The sequence below is a fragment of the Motacilla alba genome, chromosome 1, assembly GCF_015832195.1.
Source record: "Motacilla alba alba isolate MOTALB_02 chromosome 1, Motacilla_alba_V1.0_pri, whole genome shotgun sequence".
Taxonomy (NCBI): domain Eukaryota; kingdom Metazoa; phylum Chordata; class Aves; order Passeriformes; family Motacillidae; genus Motacilla; species Motacilla alba.
Genome location: NC_052016.1, coordinates 74,524,853 through 74,548,577, shown reverse-complemented (window position 1 = coordinate 74,548,577; position 23,725 = coordinate 74,524,853). Strand labels below are relative to the sequence as shown.

Here is a 23,725-nt window from a genome sequence, read left to right as displayed (position 1 = left end):
ATTGAGAACTGCTAAATGAGAAAATGGAAAAATCACTGCTGCAGGGTAATCTGGATCTGTTAGCAGTCTGTATTCAAGCAAACAACAGGTGTTTGGCCTAATGTGAGGATCTATAGTTCAGATCTAGGTACTGGAAACACGTTTTCATAAAAGGTTTCAGGCTTTTTATCTATTTAAACTTGTCAATGAGAAGTTATGGAGGCTATGTTATAAACTTGTTTAGAAAACAGTTCAGTGAGCTTGTACCTGGACACATGTCAAATAGAAATAGAGCTCAGATAAAGTCAGGCTGCTTCATTATTGGAGCAGTATTTCAAGTATCATGGTGGGGTTTTTTTGGGCAATGACCCCAAAAATCAAAACTTCAGTTATTTCATACTGCAGAATATGCTCTAGTTCGAGCACTAATTGTGTCAAAATGTTGAAAGGGAAATAGATAATTAATTTTTTATGTTGCTTCTAGCACAGTCACTTTTGTTACAGCTGATTTTTTGGGGCCCAGGCTACACACCATGGTCTTGCTTCATTTTTTTGCTTCTGTTCTGTTTTTCAGTTCAATTTCACCGTTCAGTATTGAGAGCACAAGGCGTCAGAGGCGGTCTGAGTCCCCAGACTCCAGGAAGCGGCGCATCCATCGGTGTGACTTTGAGGGATGCAACAAAGTATACACAAAAAGCTCCCACCTGAAGGCTCACCGGAGAACGCACACAGGTAAGATTTGCTGGCACTGTGCACTGTGGTTAAGACAAGCAGGTGCCCTTCTGTCCAGTTCAGGGCATAATGGGCTTGTCATCCTACACTGAGAGCCAACAGCCTGTACCTGAATAGCAGAGATGTCTGTGAGTGCATTGGCATTCTGGTGCAGATCAGGTGTCATCCCCTCTTGGCAGCACAAGACTGGTGGCAGCACCAACCAGACTCTTCTTAGATGAAACTCAACAGAAAAGTGGCCTCTGGGGACATACTTGCTGTGCTTCAACATACAAAGTGTGGTCATTGCTTGGGACCAACCAGAGCTAGTCCAGGGAAAACCCTCAAGAGCATATAGTGTAGTTGTGAATCTTCAGCAACACTTTTTTCACTCTACAGACCTGTTTCTTTTGAAACTACTTGGTTTTATGCATGTAGCCTTTGGATGCCAGGAGCTCCTGAAATCCTTCAGTTCAATTCAAGGGTAAACTCAAGTCCTCAATATGTCTTTCTGGAGGCTTTCAGAGGCACATATTCCATACTGGTGAGGGAAGTCATCACTGTATGAGAGTAGGTCACACTAGATGCCTACAGCAGAGATGCAGGAGAGATGCTTAGAGGAGCTGGGCCCCATTCAGGGGTGACCATACTTAACACTCAGTCAATACCTGGTGTCCTTATTAACTTTATGGGCTGTTACTAATCTGTATGACAGGAATGTAAGGGTAGCTGAAGCAGTGATGTGTAATAGTTCTAATTTGATTGTGGATAAACTCAGGAGCAGCAATTTGAAGTTACCAAGAGCAAGTCTAAATGGGGATTGATTGGATGGCTGGAAAGGCAGTGAACAGAACACTCTGAGCCTCAGTGCTATTCCTTACTCTGATGCTGATTTGCTTAAATTAAATTTATTGATCTCTCTGTTCTTAATGGACTGCAGCATTCCTGTAACTCCTTGGAGGAAAGATGGTGTTTATCCAGTGTATAGGACAATGGTGTTCTTTGCTGAGAATCTGCTGGTGCTTTCTGTGATTTGATGTACTCTAAAGAGTATGACATATTATTTTAGAAAATTAAGGAAGGCTTCTCCATTCCAATTGAGATTGCATCTCCATCACTTTTTCCAGTATGTCTTTTGGCTGGTAGGACTTTTGTTGAGAGGAGGATGAAACAAAGCTCCATCCTAATATCCCATACTAAAACAAGTTCTGTAAGGTACAAGTCCCTTCCTTAAACAACAGAAATGTTCTGGTGATCTGGAAATTTCATGACATTTCCTTCCAGGCCAATTTTCCTGGTTTCTTCATATCTTCCCATTAAAATGAGCCTTCTGCTCTCTCATTATTTGTCATGTCCTGTCTTCTTTTTTCGTCTTCCCTCTTCTTTCCCATCTTAAATGTGGTCTTTCATCCCACTCTTCTAATATCTTTTATATATCCTTACCTTCTAATATCTTTTATATACCCTTACCGTGTCACCATTTTCTGTCATTCTTGTTTTACCTCTTTTATCCCAGTCTAACCCTACTGCCATTTTCCTTCTCCCTGCTGGATTTATGTGTTGTTTCTTTTTTGGCCTGTATCACCCTTTGAACATTACATAGCTGTAACAGATTCAAAGACAAAGAGCCCAGCAAAGAAGAGCCATAGAGGGTTTGGTTTGAAACAAAAATACCATTTATCTGCTTACACCACAGGGAACTCACTCTTTTCTATCCTGCCAGACTGGCAGCCAGCCCAGGAGTATAAGCAATCATCATGTGAGTTACCAAACTAGATGTGGACAACGTCAGAAATGTCACACCCAAGGCAGCCCAGAAACAGAAAAGTCTCTTTTCTGCCGTGACATTTTAAATCACTGAGAATTATATTTGTCAGAGGTCTGTAGTTTGTCACTGATCTCATGGGGCAGACCGGTGCTTGCAGGTGATGCACCCTAATCAGTGTTAGGTAGTCGACGCTACTGAATCTCAGGCTGTGCACGTAGGGTGCTCAGAAGCAGGCACTGAAGGGTTGAGAGCATGTAGGTAAATCCCAGTTTAAGCATAGGTAGCTCTCCACCAGCACAAAAGGAGTTTGTCTACCTGCTGTAATCGTAGGATCCATATCCCCAGCCATGGTTCCCTGGCAGCTGGTGTCAAGGCTGTGCTATCTGTCTGGGATCTCTGGGTAGTCAGAGAAGAAGGATTGGCACCTCTGGGGCATGTTATTCCTTCTTCAGTTATACCCAGAGATTGGCTTGCAAAGGTGCTTCTCTTTCACTGCAGAGTACAGAGGAAGCCCGGATACCTGCCAGACTGTGAGTTGACTGAAATGAATTCTCACACCAACATACAACTGCCTGAACTGTTTTGTAGTCATGCTGGTAGTTGGTTTATTACTTCAGGGAAATAAGAAAAATAACATTGAATCAAAAACCTTTGTTAAATAGTCAGCTGATAACTGCTTTATAGTGACATCGCAGCAGGCATGATGAAACAAGTGTAGTCTAGAAAAAAATGGTCGGTGCTGAATTTAGCCACTGGATCCAGTGAGAAAACCTGTGTCATGCTGTTAAAATTAAATGTGTTTTGCAGGACACTTCAGAGGTCTTGATGAGAAGTTGGTGTATTCAGACTTACATGTAGCCTTGGCCATGAGCATACTCATCTTGTACTTGGCCATGTAATAATCTCATCTTGCATTTTTTTATCTTGGCCTTTACTTTTGCTTCAGGCAAAAGAAGTTAATTATTCACGTATGACCCACAGTAATTAGTGCAGTTTTGGATAAGTATAAATGAAGTATGACAGCTATGCATGCAAGAGTGAGCAAGTTTCAGTAGGAAACCTTCTGAGAAAAGATCACAGAAACTCAGCATTGCATAATCTGTACCTTTTTTTTTTTTGGGCAGGCTGATCTTGCTGGCAGTTGTTTACCTAAGCAGTATGTGTTTGAGAACTTTTTTTATTTTTGCATTTGTTCGATGATCTTAAAGATCTTTTCCAAACTACATTATTTTGTGTGCATAGCCCCTGAAACATTCACGGTAGTTTAGACTCAGGAGGAAAAACATTGTGGTGTTATCATAGGATGAACAGATTTGTTGGTTGGAAGGTATACTTCTTTTCATCCTAAAGGAAACCAGAAACGCAGTATTATAGATGGTAACAGTTGAATTTAATTCTCTTGGAGTAACTCCTAGTGTTTTTTAAGTATGCTGTCATCTAGCTCCTCAATCTTTGCTGCCAGCGTCCTCAGAACTGGGTGTGCTGGTGTGGGCACGGAGTCCACTGGGGGGCGGACTTGAATTATGTATTGTCTCTCTGACTGGGAAATCTGCGAGTGAAACCTCTGATAGAGCATTGCTTAAAGCACTAGCACTGGTATTAAATTTCTCTTTCTAGTATCAGCTTCTTGTTTTTGTTTTGCCAGATCATCAAATAAAGCTATCAGGAGGTATCAGGTGTGATGGAGGGCCTTCAGGGCTTGCAGGCAATCTCGCAGCTCAGGTTTATCAACTCTTTCTGCAAGGAGAAACTGTGAGAAATTGGCTCACTGGACTTGCATTGAGCTAGTTTCTGCTTCAGTGAACTTAAAGAAAATTACTAATGTGTGACTCCACAAAGGAATAATCTTTAAAAATGGAAAAACCAGCAGCCATGGGTTGCATTCCCAGTTTGTGTTCATCTGTGTTGCACTTGGCACAGGTGCTGGTGCTGGCCCCAGGAATGGGGAGAGTGTGAATGCTGTTTCCAAGGGGTGTGCACCTGTACACCCCTGGTGGGACCCACCTTCTTCACTTTGCTGCTTTTACTTTGAACCTGGAGAAGAAAACAAGTCAGAATGCTGTTTTATGATCTGTAGTGGCTATTTTAGTCCTTTTAAGCAGTACTAAAGTTGCTATTGACACTTCCAGTATAACATCTGAGTCCTACAGACTGAGGAATACTGGTTCTTTCTACTGTATGAACATGTTAATATCTGAAGTTGCTCATGGTTAAATCCAGTTCTAGTTCATCATGGCTACCCCCTTAGCACATGGAGAAGCCTAAGGAGTTTAAAACATTGTATGAATCATCCTGAAGAAGTCAACAAAGAAAGAAGATGCCTGCTTTGAGGCAATGTGGGACATAATATTAGTGTGTGAAACACAAGAGATTTGTTCCCTATCTCTCACCTCTGCAGGATTTTCATTTACTGTAGTAGTAATCAGCATTCTGTATTCCTGTGCAACCTTATTTCAGTTGTTAGTTAAAAATTTCTGGAAGAACGTGACAGTGCGGCTTTCTGGGGTCAACAGCTGCAAAAGCCTGGGACTTTCCAGGCAGCATGAAGTGAGAATGGATTTAATCCATGGGTGTAGGCACCATATATCCACAGGCATGGCTTTGCTCCTGTCTGGGAGGAGTGGAAGAGGCCAAGGTCTGTAACCAGAGCACTTTTGTGGGACTCAGATACTGGGCTGCAACTGCTGCTCTTCATCCTGCCCCAGTCAGGCCTGGGTCTGAGTCACCCTTCCCAGTGCTGCTGCTGCACTAGAGGGGCTGCTCTGTCAGGCTCTTGCAGAGCCAGGCTGAATATAGCCCCCAGGGCAAGTGAATTGTTTTAGTGTTCTGTTTGGTGCTTTGTCCTTGATCAACGCCTATATCATTCCTGAAGGATGAGAGCAAATACCTTTGCCACAGACGTAATGAAACCTATTTGTCAGTGTCAAGGGGTCCTCAGCAGTTTTACATGGAGACAGTAAACATCTCAGAAGTACAGATTTGTACCTGAGAAAATGACAGCATTCCCTCACCAACATGTTCCTTTGTAGCTGTTGAGACACCACCCTAGAAGAGAGAGGACTAGTGAGTACATGGGTGTTTTATTTAGTCTGTGCTTTTTCAAACATTGCATTCCTCTCACTCACTGTTGCTCCATATATTATTTTAATATGAAAGGGGCCCTGTCATTAGTCTTTGTTCACATTTTCCTTTGAGCGCTTTCAGAGTGGACTTAAAAAGTCAGAGGCACCAAAAAAGCTATTTTTGTTCTGTAGGTTTTAAAACTCCATTCATTACCTGTTGTTTTTTTAAGGTCTGTTTAATGCCTTTTGCTAACTATAAGTTCCAGAGAGATATTTACAGATTTGTAATCCCTTCTTTAGACAAATATTGGGAAGAAGCAACATTTTTAAATAATCTGTCTGGATTTACCTTGAACTGTGTAGATTTTTGGTCTCTGACACCTCTTTGTCAACTACCCGCCAGACTCACTCTTTAAAACCTCAGCTTTTCTTTCTTGTGTCCTATGTTCTCCTTGTCCCTGAGCTCTTCCTGTACCATGAAAATCTGTCAAGTGGAAAAACCTCCAAAAGCAGATTCATATGCTGTTTCAGAAACTGGGAATTTAAATAAACAAAGCCAATTTAAAAATTAATTTGCTTTAAGTAAAATAGGAGGGTCTGTTTGTGTTGGGTGATGCTTTTATTTTGTAAGAAATACTTTCTTTTAGTGTTTAAAATTTACTGCCAGTTTCAATAAACAGTAGAGCTTTCCAATGTGAAAATGAGTATATTTCACAGAATTTTTCCTTTCTAGCCTTTCTGCTCTTTCTTCATGCAGCTTCTCTTTAGAAGATAAACTGATTATTTAATAAATGAAACCTCAGCCTACTCCCATTGATGTGGCGGGCTTCACATTTCAGGACAGAAATATATGTAAGAGCAGCTGTCTGCTGGTGCAGTGTGTACCAGCGGTGTAAGGGCAGGCTCACCAAAGCCACCACAGCCTAGAAAGGTGATGTAGAAGTAGGAACCTCTGGATGTAGTGAGATCATTGAGCCCAGCTAGTTACAGGCAGGTGTCCATACAGAAGGAGCTTGTACCTGCAGTTCTCTTCCAATAGCTGCTCTGTGGAAAGTTAAATGATTTCTTTTCTGGCACGTTTTGCAGGCTCTGAATTCACCTTACACACAGGGAGTCATTCCTCTGCATTGTAGGTCTGATGCTGTGCCGATATGGAAGAGTGCCCGTGTGGTTATTCCAAGGCACTTTGATGGGAAAGCGAGTCTAATTGCGTCTGTGATTACTTACAGTCTCAAGGTTATGAAAAATATTTTCAACAGTGCCCCTTGACTTTGTAAATATGGGGTGCATATGTGTTTTGTCTGTGTGTGGCACGAGGGAATAATGATAATTTCATTATGCAGAATAAGATTTTTCTCTAAGCCAACCTTTTAGTACTTAATGCTCTACCTCCAAAGAACTGCAGTTCATCTGAGGTCTCTGGCGTGATTGTGGTCTACCATGTGTAGCCCTGAAGTGCCATGAAGGCAAGAAAGATGTCTTTACTCCCACTACTTCCAAATATTTTCCCAGATGTTGCACCCAGACCTGGAGGAATAAATACACAGTACAGGGTTTCCAACTCTTACAGCCCACTCAGTCCCCAGCAGAGGGAACAATAATTTGCTGCTGGTGATAACCCATGTTTTTTGGGAAGTGTCTCTGAAGTTGCTCGTGCCCATCCTGTCCTTGTCAGGGCAACCTTGGATCGGAAACACAGTCTGTGAGAGTGCAGCATGCTCAAAACTGCAAGTAAGAGTAATAAAAGCTTTTTAAAAAATGTTTTGTTCTGGTTCTCCTCTTTCCTGCTTTCTCTTTTTTTCCATGCATAAAAGCAAACAAGAGGTAGATCCTGAAAATTAGTGTTTTCGCTCTTCACTTTTTTGCAAATAAGCAGTTAGAAACATGGGTAAATTCTACAAAAACTTCTTGTTTCATGGGAACATAAAAAGATCTGATAAAAGCTGTGTAGGATGAGGAGTTATTTTCTACACTTCAGTGTTTTCTCCACATAGGATATGAAATAGTGGGATTTTGGTCACATTAGTGAGCTTTCCCCTTGTCCCTTCTTATTCTTTTTTTTTTTTTTTTCCAGCTGATATTTTTCTTAAGTGTTATATATATTTAATCTGATTTTTATTGTGATAGAAATTGGTATATCTTCTTTTGGGAAGCTCAATTCCATTTCTAACTCACTTAAATGAGAGGTGGGTTTTTTAACACTCTGTTTCTCCGCACAGCTCAGCACAGCAGTGCCCATCCTCTGGTTGAGCCTGACTTCTAGCCCAGTGCAAACACCAAATAATCAGTTGTGCAAAACTGTGAGACCAAGCTCATCCCTTGGAGCCTTGAGTTATTTTTTTTGTTTGGGGTTTTTTTATTATTTCTTCAACAAGTTTCATTGTTGGTTTGGGGTTTTTGTTTTTTTTCAAGAAATAAAAAGAAGGTCTAAGTTTCCTACTGAGAAACATGAGTATTTCTCTTGATAAACACAGTGGAACAATGCCGGGAGGAGGGACAGTACCAGCATTGAAGGTGGATGGGTAGGGAAGTGGGACTGGTTTGGTGTCTCCCTTGCAGTTGTAGACCACAGTGAAGGAAAGTTGTTTTATTTGGGGAAGGCCAGACTAAAGCCCAAGCCTGCAGCACTCCAGTTAAGGAGAGTAAATGTGCGGATCTGCTGGCTCCATACACTTGGCTGCTGATGGAAGCATGGATCTATTGCATCACCTTTCCCAAATACTTTAGTGACTGAAGGCTGCTATAAGAAGCAAAACTTCAGTTTTTTCCCACAGCACTGGAAATTCAATAGTCCCATGTATTTGCTCTGGCTGTTGTGAAGAAGAAAACTTCATGTCATCTTTCACTACAGATATATCTATAATAGATATATGTTAAGTGTATATGTATATGCACTTAACATATACTTAAAAACTTACATAGACACACCATGTCATACAGAAAACAAATTTCAGGAAAGTTAATAAAACAATGCTTTTCATGAGCTGTTGGGATTTGGTCTGGCTCCTGGATTCAGATGCACAGGAAGAGGCCTTTTACATTTCCAAATGTTTTACTTTTTCTATTTTTACTGGAGTTAAATTTTATCATACTGCATCAACAGCACCTGTGACAATGTATGTAACTAATCCTTGTCCCCAAGCATTACTTCATTCATATGTCACATAGTGCTTAGTAGGGCCCATTCTGGGGCGAAATCTCTGCAGAAGTCCCAGAGAGAGAAAATATGGAATTTGCTTGGATTCCCCCTCTTTCTCATTTTTCTGTGCATGTGGTTACAGAACAGACCAGAGACTGATACAATGGGTTTGCCTTCTTAAATTACAGCCAATTAAATTTTGTGATCTTAGTCCCAAAGGCTTTTTTGCTGGGATTTGTATTTAAATAGCATCAGACTGGGGCAGCTGTATACCTAGAGTGGCATGTGGGACAACAGGAGTGGAAGGAAAGAAGTAGGGTTCCCAAACTAGGGACTGGTCTTATAGGGGGGTGAGAAGAAGGGCCAGGATGGCAAACAGAACCAGAGCTCATCAGTGCAGTGAAATGAAAATGTTTTCATGTGTTTTGATGTGAGAAAAGGACTCCCACCTGAATTATCACGAGTGGAGTTTGTAAACAATGAGTTCAAGGGCTGCCAAAGTGTAATGAAGTTCTGTCTCTTCTTCTAGAGTGGAGGTTGTCACTGTATATTTGAACTGAAGAAATTGTTTTGTTCCTGGTTTCCACGTGAAGAAACCATGTCCCTGTCCTTTGCCTAAGTCAGACTGAGAGCAAGAAATAAAAACCTGAACTTCAAGACGTGTCCCAGGCAGCACAGTATGTTCCTGTTCTGCTCGTAGAAATTGTTTTGCCAGACTTGCTCAACTGATACGAAACTAATCTCTTCCTGGAAAGATATTTTATTTGCATATTTTGACAATACTGAAACATAAAAATCAAATTTCCTATGTTCACCAAAGAGAGAGTGTATTAGTAACTGCATTAAGTAAATAATTGAATTAGATTTTTGCATCAAAATGATTGAAAATATTTCAAACTTTTAAAGGGTTTAAGCTAAGTTCTAGCACTTTCATAACAGAAAGTAAGGTGTTCCCTAATGTGTAAGTCATAGCCTTGCTGTTCACTCTTGGCAGTTTTGGGAAGGCTGATGCTCGCTGGTTTGGTTTTCCTACCTGCAGAATGGACTTGATATTTGTTACACAGTACTACTGTGAAGAGACTTTTATGAGGGATTACATTTTCTAAAAATCTTTATAAGGCACTTGAAAGTTGTAAAGTGCTTGATAAGTGCTCTATTTTTTCATTAAAAAATTATACTAATAAAAATATCACATAAAATGTAAGAATTGTCATTTTTCCCTTTCCCCTTGTCTGAAAGCTAAGCTCCCCTCTTCCTCTGGGAGTGCCTGAGGATGTTTATTATCAGAGAGTGTTTTTGCTGTTAAAAGATTCTTTTCTGACTGAAATTTCTTATTTTTAGTAGAAATGCAAAATCTAATTAGCCATCATTTGTGGTTTTCAATGTATGATTTCTTCTCCTAGCGTCCTGTCAGTATGGGTGCACTTAGGACTGTCCTGTATGCTTCAGAACAATTCTGGTGTTTACATGGGAGCTGAAAACAGCTGACATAAATACTACACATTACATATATTGCATAACATCCTGTAGCAGAAACCAAACCAGGAATCACCAGGAGATGTCCTCAACCCTGCAAAACTGCAGATGTGCTCACTTTGACTAGAAAATGTAGCATATCAGACATAGGCAGAGGGATGCTTGCTGGCTTATTTATTTTCTTCCTATTTGTTTCGGACTAAATCCTTATAACCTTACTCTGTTTTTATGTAGGGAATACTTCTCCAAAATAATGACAGTAGAGACTTGGGGCATAAATAATTATATAGCAGAACTGGGCATGTTCCACCTATTAAACTGTGCAAATTTCACTAAAAACCCGTTGTATTTTGTGAATGGGGTAAGCGGTCATCTTCTCCATGCCCCCATCCTCTCTGTCTGGGATTACTACACAAACCTGTACATCAGGTTTTGTTTCCATATGCTTTCTAACTTTGTCCTTCACAGGGTGATGAATGCTTAACATAGAAAAAAATCTGACTAGATTGCTAAACCTTTACCCCTGAACAGTCCCCTATGTTTATTTCCTCGTTGTCTCTTTATTTGGAATAAAAGTGTTAGCAATGTTTCAAAATGCTGCGTGCCACTGCAGGAAGGAGCTGCAGAGAAGTGACATAATAACTCAAGAGCCATGGTGACAATTCCATGTGCAGAAAAAATTGATAGATAGGAGTGTCTGAAGAGGACATAAATAAGAAGGGACATGGCACTTATCTGTAATACCAGAAAGAGAGGGGAGTTGATGCCAGAGGAAAAGAACTGTTTACAGCTTGAGCACTGGGATATTTTCTGTCATGGTAGTAGACAGTGTTACCTCATGGTTGCCAAGAGCCTGCTAAACTGCTGGATAAATGAAACTTAAATAATACACAAATGAAAGGAACTGCGAATGGGCAGAGGGAGTACATGGGACATCTGCAGTTGCAGTAAATAAGGTTCCTCGCCTAAGGAATGAATATAAGCCCAGCTCTGTTCCCTGGAGTTCCAGAACAGTTTCCCTGCTGGCAGAATAACCCATAACTATTTACATGGTGGTTTTGTGGTGTCTGTCTTTGAAACATCTGGTCTGGCATCAAATACTGTTGATACCAGCTAAGTTGATGGGCAGAGGATAACTGCTGAGGATCATCCCACGTGGGAAGTTCTGCATGGCACAAAACAGACCCTAGTTCTGTTGTCTTATTACATGGCATGTCTTGGGCTGGTACCTACACAGAGTTTTTTTATGAAGGAGTAGGTGAATGTCATCAGGTTATAAAGCAAAAGTTCAAGAGATTTATTTCCCTGAGTGAATGGTCTTCCAGATGTTAGGGTACATGAATAAAGATATGGGAAGACAGATGTTGGGCTGTGTAAAGGGTGGAAAATTTTAAAGTGGCTGAACAGTGGTCATTATTCAGCATTATTAATTCAATACTTGAAGAGTTTTGAAGGATTTAATGAGCAGCAGTTGTAACTATGTTCCTAAGTTCCTAAGTGAGAGGAGTCATGGTAGGTTAGGAAAAATAATATGGTAAAAGTAATTGAACTAATTTGGTTTGTCGCATCTGGACTACAAAAGGCATGGTTTTGGAGGGCTCTTAGAAGTAGATGTTGTGTTAATAGAAGATTGAAAAATTACTATTCCCATTTGGAGCATTGACTCATCCCTTCAAAACTTTGTAATTAACTCCCCCAAATAATAGAAAATACTAATTTTCTACAGAGAACTGTCTAGAAATACTTTTTCATGCTCCAGGGTCATGCTTGATCTATATAAATGGCTGTTGTGGTGTACTGTTCACTATCCATGTATTGCAGGAGAAAGCTGCAGAATAGTATCAGAATTTCTCTGTTTTGAGATATTTTTGTCAGATTTCAGGACAAAACAATAGCGTTTGCAAAGGCACATGCAAAACTAGAGGGTCAGCAAATGTTCACAGCTTCAGGCATCTATTTTTAAATTGGTAGGTTCTTTAAAACTTCACATATTCACAATGTTGAACTAACAGGATTTTATCTTCTTCCAGATTTTCTTTTCCCCTCTTCCTAATTGCCACATGTTTTTAGTCTCTTTCTGCAGCTCTTCTTGCTTTCAATTTCCCAAAACTGTCTACTGTTTTGACTTCTTCATTCCTGTGTTTCCACCACCCCAGGCAAAACTCACACAGCCTGCATTTGCTCCTTAAAGCTGAACGAGAATTTGAGTATCTGGTTGCATGAGGAGTCAAAATGTGCCCACACTTTAAGCCCAAGAGTTTCTTAAACACTTAAACTCAAGTGCTCGCATGGAGACAGAAGTGTCTGAGTCAGAATGGTTGAGTGTTTGATTTCAACTCCACTGCAATCCAGTCTTGAAATGTAGATAGATGGATAGATAGATAGATAGATAGATAGATAGATAGATAGATAGATAGATAGATAGATAGATAGATAGATAGATATGCGCTGCGATTAAGTTCTTCCAGTTTAGTCCACCTCCTCACACACTGCTCTCTGGGTTGCCCTGCTGAGGCCCAGCTCCTCTCTGTTGGTTGCACTGAGGATTGCAGCCATGAGTGCTTAAGCTCTCATCAGGCAAAGCTGGTGTGGGATAGCTGACCCCAGCTTCTCAGCTTTTAGCAGTCCTGCTCCTGCTGGTCCTTTCTCCATCCTTTGAACTCTTGGGTCTTCTGGTTTTGACAAACTCAGTGGTTAGTCTTCATGCCTGGGATGACACCAAACAAAAGGTTAAGAGTTAGTATATGGAGGAATTTTTTTTTCTAGCACTTGAGCATGCACAGATTATGTAGCTGTTTAAGAGAAAAGCAGTAGTATATTCTTTCCCTAAAAATTAGACTTGCGTAAGATGTTGATTAGCCTTAGTGAACAATCCTGTCTTTCACAGTTGTCTTTACAGCGGCTTTTTTCAGCTGCATGTGAGTGAATGTCTTCACATTAACATTACTTTGGCAGTTTTTTTCTTTCTTACCCTAAATGTCTATGTTTAATTGAAAACAACGAGAGGTCCTCTTAGGTTGAAGTTGTGAGAGTGATTCTCCTTCAGTGGAGTAAATACCTTGCAAGGAATGTTGTCAGTCCTGTCTCTTTCACATAACTTCATGAGGGCTGGGTAGGCAGGACTCACTGAGGAGGGATGCTGGAAGCAACATGTGGGAACTCCAGCTGAGTGATCTGCACTCATATCCTTCTGTCACCTGACTTTCATTTCTTACCTGAAATGATACTGTTTTAATGGATGAACTAAAAAAAACTGTTTCTGGTATTTCTTGTGCAAACCATCCCTTTCTGCTTTGGGTTCTCTGTTTTCTGCTGAGGGAAGGAAGATCTAGAATTCTGTATACCAAGGGGAAGGATTTCATGGATATCTTTAATATCATTATTTGTGATCTGGACAAAGGGATCAAGCGTACCCTTAGTAAGTTTTCAGATGACACCAAGTTGGGAAGTGTTGATCTGCTGGAGGGTGGGAAAGCTCTGCTGAGGAATCTGGACAGGCTGGATCAATGGGCTGAGGCCAGTTGTGTGAGAGTCAACAACACTGAGTGCTGGATCCTGCACTTGGGTCACAACATCCCCAGGCAGCACTACAGGCTGGGGGAAGAGAGGCTGGAAAGCTGCCCAGCATAAAAGGATCTGGGGATGCTGATCAACAGCTGCTGAGCACGAGCCAGCAGAGTGCCCAGTGGCTGAGAAGGCCAATGGCATCCTGGCCTGTATCAGCAAGAGTGTGTCCAGCAGGGCCAGGGCAGTGATTGTGCCCCTGCACTTGACACTGGTGAGGCCACACCTTGAATCCTGTGTTGAATTTTGTCCTCACTAAAAGAAGGACATTGAGCTGCTGGAGTGTCCAGAGGAGAACAGTGGAGCTGGTGAAGGGTGTGAGCGCAAGTTTTAGGAGGAATGACTGAGAGAAGTGGGGTTTCTTAGCGTGGTGAAAGAGGGGGTCAGGGGAATCTTTTTGCTTTCTACAAATACCTGAAAGGAAGTTGTTGCAAGGTGTGAGTCAGTCTCTTCTTCCAAATAATAAGTGATAGGACAAAAGGATGTGGCCTCAAGTTACACCAAGGTTGCACCAAGGTCGGTTTAGATTGGATATTAGGAAAAAATACATCACCCTGGTTGTCCAATGAAGTAGTTGAGTCTCCATCCCTGAAGATGTCTAGAATTTCAGATGCTTCTAAGTAAGAATCCAGAGCCTAAGAAATATTTGTTGTCTGAAAGTGTCTGTGGCCAAATGAGCAACTGAGGTGGTATCTGGTGAACAAGAGAGTTTAAGTGTGTTGAGGGATGGGCAGGACAAGCTCTGAACTTGGAAAACATTGATGCAGTGTGATGGAAGCCTTGGAATCAACCTGCCAAGTTGGATGAGTGTGCTGCTATATTTGTACAGTGCTCTGCACCAACTGTTTGTGGCAAGAATATCTATGTAAGACAGTTTGGTGGCAAATTTGAGCGCATTTTGTAGGACTGTGTCCTTGGCAAGAGTGTGCATCCCACCATCTGCCATGTAGCTTGTGCCTGCCTGTCCAGCTCACAGGAGCTGCTGGATTTGAGATGCCCAACAGTGTAGACACCTGGTGGCAATGAACACTATTTGGTGCTCTGTGCTTGGTTGGAGAGTACAAAATTATCTAGGCTGAGCTGCTGCTGGTGCAACTACAGGTTGTGGTCAGAGCCCTGATTGCTGGATTCTCCTCACAGCAACTGTTTCCCACCCCCATCTGACATCAAAACTGCAGCACAGCCCAGATGGTGCACAGAAGGTACCAACCCAAGGAGCTCAAATGTTGCTGACAACCTCGCTGACATGTCATGCTGATGTCTGTGCAGCACTCAGTTTCCTTACAGAGGCCATTTCAGCTGGATTTTTCAGGGCTGTTTGAACTCTGTGATGATACTCTTATTTGGGAATTTTCTTTTGAAACCAAGGGCTCTCTGCAAAGCATTTACTGACTTTTGAAGAGACACAAGGAGGGAGGTTCTGCCTACGAAAAGGCAAGTGTTGCGTCACTGGTTCATATAATTGAAATATTTCCTTTCAAGCTGCTCATGATTCATATGAGATAATAAATAACTGAAGAATGATTGTGCCTAACAAAGAGATCAGTTGTTGCAGAGATGCCCTTTTGTTGTCCAGGTTGTGATTAGCTGGTTTCAGAAGGGGAAGTAAAATTTTAGACACACAAAAGGAAGATAAATACAGACCTCACACAGTTTCCTTTCATCAGTTTTGGTTTATGCTGAACTGTGGGATCAAGGTAACTGCCAAGAGCATTTCTATAGACACTGAAGGTGAGTGATAGAAGTCACAAAGAAGTATTGCCTAAAAACATGGCCGAAATGGGATTTTCAGCAGTTTGTGCTTTATGCAAGCACAGAATCCAGTTTGGCTGTAATTATCTTCTCCTCTGACATGATACAATATCATTCTTACCCTTAAATATAAAGCAAGATGGTGGGATTTTCCAAAAATCTACATTAGCCCAAGTCTGAGCTCACTAAAGTAAATGGGTATTTATGAACAGTGTTGTGCAAGTCCCATGGCTAAGTACATTTAAAAATTGTACACCATTCCTAGTAACATGCAAAATAATTTTTACTGAAAGTAAGTGCAGTAAATAAAGAGGAGGTTTTGCAGACTGAATTTTTATGTTCATTGGGAAATTGTAGTTGATTTTTACCAGCTTACTAAGAAATGTCTCAGAATGCTGTTTACACAAATAATCAAAAACCTTCATAAACATAGTAGACTAATGGGAAGTCTGTGTCAGTCCATGGTAAATTGCAGAAATATCAGGTAATCTGGTCATTTGGGGAGAAAGTGGAGCCTGACAGGATGAGGGTTGCAAACTTGTATGGTAATCATGAGAATAATTGCACAGCCCTCTGTCCTGATGCTAATACTCGCATCACCCCTGCAAGGTAGGATCTATATTATTGCCTTAATCCTGTTGATTTTCTTAGTCATGTGAATGCCACAGGAATGATAAATCTCAAGGCTCTTTTCCTTATATTCAGCAGATCCAGTACCTCATAATTGTGTAATTTGGCCTAAAGCAACCCCCAGGCAGTGCATGTTCATGGGAAGCGTGCAGAGGGGATTGTGGGGATTAATGGCAACAAGGGGAAAGTCACAACCTGTTTTTCCCCCTTCCCCTCTTTCTTTTGTTTCTCCCAGGAGAAAAACCCTACAAATGTACCTGGGAAGGCTGCACCTGGAAGTTTGCTCGATCCGATGAACTGACGAGGCATTACCGCAAGCACACGGGAGTGAAGCCATTCAAGTGTGCAGACTGTGACCGCAGCTTCTCCCGCTCGGATCACTTGGCGCTCCACCGCCGCAGGCACATGCTGGTTTGAGAAATGCTACCTGTTCCAGCCGAGTTTAAGAGCTGGGTCTCTTAACTACCCACAGTGAATTCAGCAGGGCTGAATCCCCCTCTACAGTGTTAACAGGCAGGGCTTTCCCTGATGTCTGTAACAAAAAATAATAACAGAAATTCAAGAAAAGCAGGAAAAGAAGTGCCACTCTTCTCCTCGCCATCTGAAGTTAACTCTGTCTGCCCCTCAGCATGGCTACCCCCTGAAAGTGTCATCACAATCACCTGGGAAATAGCAGCCGAGATGCTACAGGAATGGGCATTATTTTACATGCTGCATCCTTTGACAAAAAATGTTTATAGCTTGTATGTTTTCTCAGCTGCCAGACATTTTGTTCCTGAAAAATCACTGCTGGTTGGAGTATGGATACCATGAACTGATGATGATGATGATGATAGTGATGATGATGATGATGATGATGATGAGAGCAAGACCGTTAGATCTGTATTATGCCATCTTTTCCCTTGTTTTCAATACCATCCGGCCGGTGTCAGCACTGCACCGGAGCTGTGCTACAGACAAGCTGCGTGTGAGTAGGCAAGAAGATTCTGCTGGAGAGGTCCCGCTGCCAGAGCTGGAGGTTTGCTTGATCAGACTTTTGCAATAATGATGGTGGCATTTTAATATCATACCACAACTTGTCATTATGCCCCAGAGGACACCAGCCATTTAACTTTTTTCTTTTATGGTTTTTTCCTTCTTTTCTTTCGTTGTCGTCGTTGTTGAAGTCTGTAAAATAAGCAAAGGGCAGCAGCATCTCTGCTGAAATACCATATTAAGTATCTGTATTTTACCATGGAATTATTTAGATCCATTTTCTGATTTGTATAGAAAGAGCCCACCTAAAAACTACTACCCTATTCTCAGTGTGCTGTTTTCTTTCATGCAGGTATCCTCTTCCACACAACCATTATTTGAACCCAAGGAAATAGTCAGATCTTGTACTTGCTGGTACCAAGGTTAGTGGTATAGCCATTCCTGAGATGGAATTGAATGTATAATCAAAACAAAACAGAGAAGAAACGGCTGCATCTCTTGCAGAGAAAAAGCAATAATGAATAAAATGGCTCTTGTGACAATAATTTACTCCACACCAACAGATGTGCGGGGTATGCAGAAACAGCATGTAAGATTTAAGCATTTAAATTAATATTTTTGCTGGTTTCACTGACCTGCTAGGTGCCACAATTAAGTACTTTTATTTCCTTTAACATAATACTTGTGTCTGAAAAGCAGGAAAGATAAAGGAAAGAGTTGATTGTTGAGGAGGTAGTGGATGAACTGTAAGTAGGACAGAGAAATACACAGTTGTGCTCTGCAAGACATTAGATTTCTCCCTGGGAGTTAGGGAATAACAAGATTTTGCCAGCTGTCTAGTATGATATAAATGGACCTCTGTATGGGTACCAGTGGCTGCCTCTGCTTGCATTTTCAATCCAGGCCTTTTCAGATTAAATAAAAGGAAATTCTTGATCATTCCCATACAGCCCTGTAATTGCAAGCCAATTTGTATTAATTGAATTATGTAGGAAAGAGAGAAACTCTTCGTCATCAGTTATTCATACAAACAGAATAGTGTTTTTCTGTTTTCTTTCCTCACAAGGATCTGCCTATTCAGCTAAATTTGATGAAGGGGAGGCTTGGCAATATTTTCTAAGTGTTGAGATTTTCATAGCTTAGAGATGAAAGATATAAACATAAAGGTCTTTTGCAATACATTTAATTATGAATATTTTAATTCCAGGAATTCCAGATTAAATTTGTGATGCCACTTGTTTGTTTTTAAATGTTTGACCATCTCATTTAATATCAGATTCCTGAAGTAAATGTAGTAATGTTGGGATTCTGGAGTCAAGGTAATCTTTAAGAAAAAACAGCACAGAGTACCCATACAGATACAAAAGCAATTACACTTAATTGAGGATTAATATGACTGGGATTATACTTTATAACAGCATTCACAAGATCCAGAGTTTGATTGTCTTTAAATATCCTTAATATTCTCCAGTATGGATAGTTTATCAGTTCTCTGAAAGGACTTACAAAAAGCTCAGGCTTCCCACTGCCCAGTCATCAGCAGAGAAACTCAACACAAATTACTCACAGCTGTTGTGGGAAAAATGCCTCTATCAATTCCCATTGACCATGTTGGTGATCTACTTCCACCAAATTTGATGACATTTTAGACTCCATCTCCAAATCAGGGACAGAGCAGGGCTTCTAGATAGACCACGAGGCATTGCAGGTCAGCAGAACTGTGTCTTTACGAGCAGCATTGCTACTGTTGATTTAAAAAACTGGTTGTCAGAGTATTGTATGTGAGGTGCTTCATGGATTATGTCTGAGGTCTGGTTTTTGTGTACTTCAATATCATCCCCTTAAATGCATCTGTCATTGTTGGCGTTTAGGGAAAGAAGTCAGGTCAGGTAGAACTCCATTGATAAAATTCTTTTCTTGCCCAAGAATATTTTCAAGTGATTATTTGAATAGCAGTAATTCAGTTGATGAACCAATGGTATACAGAATTCCTTTTGGAATCTGAGGGGTGTTTTTTTTCCCTCTCATAGAAAATTAGGTTTGCTTGAGCAGAAACTCCTACTGGGCATTCTGTTAGCATACAGGAGGATGTGATGTTACTCTCAAACATCAGTTGCAGGGTGCAGCTGGGAGAGATCAGTGCTCCTCTTTAGGCCTCCCCCGTTGTCAGTGAAGACAGAGAAACTACAAGAGAAATGAAGAGGCTTTTAATTTTAGTGTTCAGCTTCAAAATGCCCTGTGGAAGAGCATATGTATAACAGACCCTGGAGAGGCTCATCTCCCAAGGCCGAGGCTGGTCTGTGTGAATCCCTGGCTTTTCAGCTGGTAGCCTGTTAACAATGAATTGGAAGCACTGCAACAGAAAGAGGGTCTGGTTTTATTCAAAGAACCCCAAAGTGATAGAGGCTTAAAGCAGCAGTAATGCTGAGGGTCACAGGCACAGAGTGTGGCAGCAGTAGGAGAATGAAGCCAAAAGGTAAAGGAGCGTGTGCTACATTTTGTTATTTCACAGGCAGGAAGTTCATCCTCAGCCTTTCCAGCACATGTGCAAAGGCTTCTCATGGTGCTGTTACCTGTAGATGAATTGCACAACCAGTCCACCACTGGGTTTCAAGTACACAGTATGGTTCTTGATGAGGTTCTCATTCATACCAGCACCTGCAGGCTTTGATCCCGGTTACTCCATGTGAGGTTGTTTTTTGGGTTTTGTCTCCTTCAGAAGTATTTTAAGAGAAGTTACTCAGTAGGATGGGAGTGTTTGAATGTGCAGCTGATGTCCTCCAAATCCTCAGTGTATGTTTGCCTTTATTGGCTGTGGTTCAGACCTGCCAAGCTTCTGTGCTCATGCAAAGACCATGGGCAATTGCTCCGGGGTAGTTTCCTCAAAAATCCTGGTACGCAACCACAGGTCTGTGACATTTCATGGCTGTGGCAGAGGCTTACATTTGTGTGGCATGCAGAAATACCAGATCTCATCCTGACACGATCCACTAGGACCGTCTCAATTGAGCAGTTGGGATACACAAACGTACAGAGTCCCATTCCTTCAGAAAGACAAGAGATTTCAATTCACCATGCCATGACATTGCATGTTACAGCTTGCAAGGGAAATATGCCATGAAGTGTCAGATTTCATGTATTTTCAAAACTTCCGAATGGATTTGTCAGGAAACCTCAGGAGCCAGCATTTTAGGAAAATGTAATGAACAGACAGCTTTGATACTAAACTTTTAAAAATTTTAATTGTGTCATTATTTTTTGAGCACCCCTTATATTCAGCACTGTATTGGCTCATTGCAACAGTAGTTTTACTTGGGGACGAAGATGCAGTATTCCTTATTCTCTCTCATGCTTACACAATTAATTAAATAGATTTAGACTGACTTGTATATATGATTATTTGCTGGAGTAATGTATAGCAAAATTAACAGTGTTGAAAATTACATCAGTGATGTCGATGTTCAGGTAAACTTGCAGTGCAGAGCATGGACAAATAGCTGGACAGCCTTTCTCCCCTTTAATAATGAGAATAACAGTGATCATAAGTCTTGTTTCCCATTAGCCACATTGAAAATGTATTCTAGTTGCCATTTGTAAATTTAAATTCTGGTAATAAATGCTGTTTAATGTAAAAAAAATATTTTTCTCCTTTATTGAAGGTGGATACCTCAAAATCAGAGTAGGTGTGACTAATAATATCCCACTTACTTTTTAGTTTGAATTTGAGTTTGGAAAGATCATTGTGTGAAACTGTGTCTTCCACAGCAGTCAAGTCTTAAGATCATTCAGTAAATCCACGCTGTTCCCACATGCTCATCCTTACAATCATGCATATTCCCAGCATTTCCAAGTGTCTCTACCCATGTGCAGGTAATAAACAAGTTTATTTAAAATTAAAATTTAGGGAAAAAAAAAAAAAAGAACAGAAAAGCAGAATTTTAAGTAAACACTCTGTTACAGAAAATACTAACTTAAGAAACCAGCTCATGTTATTGTGTTATGCCTTTGCCTGTGATACTGACTGGAGAATTGCACAAAGAAATTGTTGTATTTTCAGTTTTGCTATAGCATAGCAGTTGCTATGTAGTGTATGCTTATGAAGTCATGCCCACTGGAACATTCAAAAGGCTAAAATTCTCCACAATAAATCAGGTTTTGGCATAAACTGTAACTGTAAGGATACTGCATCTTTAGAAATCAAAGTAACTTGAAAGTATTTTACTATACTTGTAACAGTTAAAATATTCTGTAATACATGTGATAATGGAAAAGTATTTTCAAACTCACAGTTTTACGTGGGGTGTTAAATAGCTGAAATGAAATAGATTTTTAAACAATCCTTACCTTCAGTTTTTATCAGAACACTGTTAGGATAATGCCTTGCAAAGCTAAAACACAAAACACAAGAAGTAAATTGTTCTGTTTTATCAGAGTGTGTTTTCTCTGCAAAATGGAGCGGCCACTTCTTTGCTGTTTTGCAGATGGTGTGTGATATAGCAAAGTTATACTGAGTCCTTCCGTGTCAAATAAGTCAACGCTCAATGTCTTTGACTGAATAAAGGAAAAAAACACTTAAACAAAATGAAAACCATATGAAAGGTTTGTCGGTTTGTGATTTCTTTTTTCCTTCTGGCATTTTACAATGAGCTGCAGATACAGGAATGGCAAACACTCATATGATTTTATTTCTTCTTGTATTTCCCCAACTACAGTGCATCCTCATTAAAGGTTGTAGAGCTGAAATAGGCAGCTGCTTTTTGCTGATTCCAGGGGAGTTTAGTCTTCTAGGTGCAGTAACATGTCAAGAATATCCATTGTAGCAGGACAGTTCTGACATTTAGAATACACATACAGTTAAGTAAGATAGCCTGAAATCTATTTTAGAGGTGAAACAGAAACTGAAAGTGCCTGTAATTAGAACTGATGGGATGTTCCTATACTTTTACACAGCAATAACTTAATGGGATTCTGTTAACAGTAAGGTGAAAATGAAATTTTACTTGGAGAACAATAATGCAGCACAGAAACAAACACAAAGTGCCATTTGTATGTTCACATGTTGAGATACTGTGTTAGAGGTTTTAGTTATTTTCTCAGATAACATCTGTCATATATTTGTAAGAAGAAAATAAATCTTAGTTTACAAATGACTCTTAGCTGTACCGATTCTCAGTAGGTGTGATTGGAAGTTGTTGTCAGAGCAGTGTTTTAGGGAATTTCTTCCCAATTTATGTTGGATATGCCCATGTATTCAGGGCATTCTCTAGTGAAGTAATCCAAAACCAGCAATAAGCCCAATGGAGCTTTTTTTTTAGGAATATGAAAGAACAGGGATTCTCTTGAAAAATCCTCTGCATTGAACTCTGGAAATGCAAGAGTTCACCTTGTGTCTCCTTTCTCTTCATCACATAATGCTCATAGTATTTAATATCATCTTGGTTGGCTTCATGAGTGGACAAAATAGATCACTTTCTTTTGGGGAAAAATGAGTGAAAAACTGGGGACTGTCTGTCTAGAGACTATTTGAATAGCAATCAAGAAGTTGATATTCCTAAAATGAAGTATGGAGATTTTTATATTGAGTGGCCTAAACATTTGCATCAGTAGACTAATTGATCTTACCAGAAAATGGCCAGCTGTGACTCTTGCACTCTTATTTTTCTCTGGTTTTTTGTAAATATTAACTACTGCTAATGGATTCTTAAAATAGCAGTGTAATGCCAGCCCTCATGCTTCTTCTATTTTTAAAAATTAATTTATTGGAAATCAAAATGTAACTGGTTGTCCTGATGCCTCTGCTAAGGAAGATTGCTTTCCATCCTCTGAATTTGTACCTGTCATTTATCCAGGCAAAATTTTGTATTTGAGAAATCCTGCATTTTGTTTAGACTTCTGCTGCCATCAGTGGGTTGCTGCTGGAGTCTCGCAGAGGCTCATACACAGATGAAAGTGCAGGTCCGAAAACAACCCCCTCCCCCCAAAAAAATTGTGTGTGGACACACATAACAATTAGGTATTCATGACCATGAGTTAATTATGTGACAGGTTGCTCATTCAATAAAAAATTTAAAAGTTAACCACTGGCAAAAATAATCCCATCAGAACATGCAAATACTTATTCTGTTGTCCCGAGCGTATCTGTAGATATTAAGCACATAAAAGAATTCAGCTCATGCTGGGGATTTCAGGAGAGCACCAGGGAATGTGTCATCAGAAGGACAAAGGAATCTAATTTCTTATCCAGTACCTGAGCCCTTCTTGGAGAGGAGTGTTCTGTTCTTTGTTCTGGAGCAACAACACTGCGAGGGGGCACCCTTAGAAAGCTGCCACGTTGGAAAGTTTGGCTGATTCCAGCCCTGCAGGTGTTACTTCTTCAGTAGGACAGGGCACCTTGTCTTCACCATCCCAAAATTAGATAAGTTTTTTCCCCTTCATTCTGAAAAGCAAACTCTGAGTAAGGGTTCTTCTTTTTCTTCTTTTTTTTTTTTTTTGTTTGGTTTTTTAGTCTGTTTTGTTTTGATTTTACTTTTTGGGGTTTTTGTTTGGTTGGGGTTTTTTGTTGGGGGTTTTTTGGGGGGTTTTTTTGGTTTTTGTTTTTGGTTTTTTTTTTTTTTTTTTGCTTTGCAAGCATTATTCTATAGCAGCTCTTGTTCACTGACTTTGAATTAT

General features: G+C 40.4%; 1 protein-coding gene across 10 annotated transcripts in view; it reads left to right on the top strand.

Annotated features, from left to right (window-relative positions):
* Positions 1–21,654, top strand: part of KLF12 (Kruppel like factor 12) — a 230,993-nt gene extending 209,339 nt beyond the window's left edge. For all 10 annotated transcript variants that reach the window (XM_038133346.1, XM_038133364.1, XM_038133292.1 and 7 more), the window contains 2 exons: positions 554–711; positions 16,317–21,654. In XM_038133346.1, coding sequence (XP_037989274.1) covers positions 554–711; positions 16,317–16,498 — 340 coding nt within the window. In that variant the 3' untranslated portion in view covers positions 16,499–21,654. The remainder of the gene's footprint in view (positions 1–553; positions 712–16,316) is intronic.
* Positions 21,655–23,725: the final 2,071 nt, after the last annotated feature.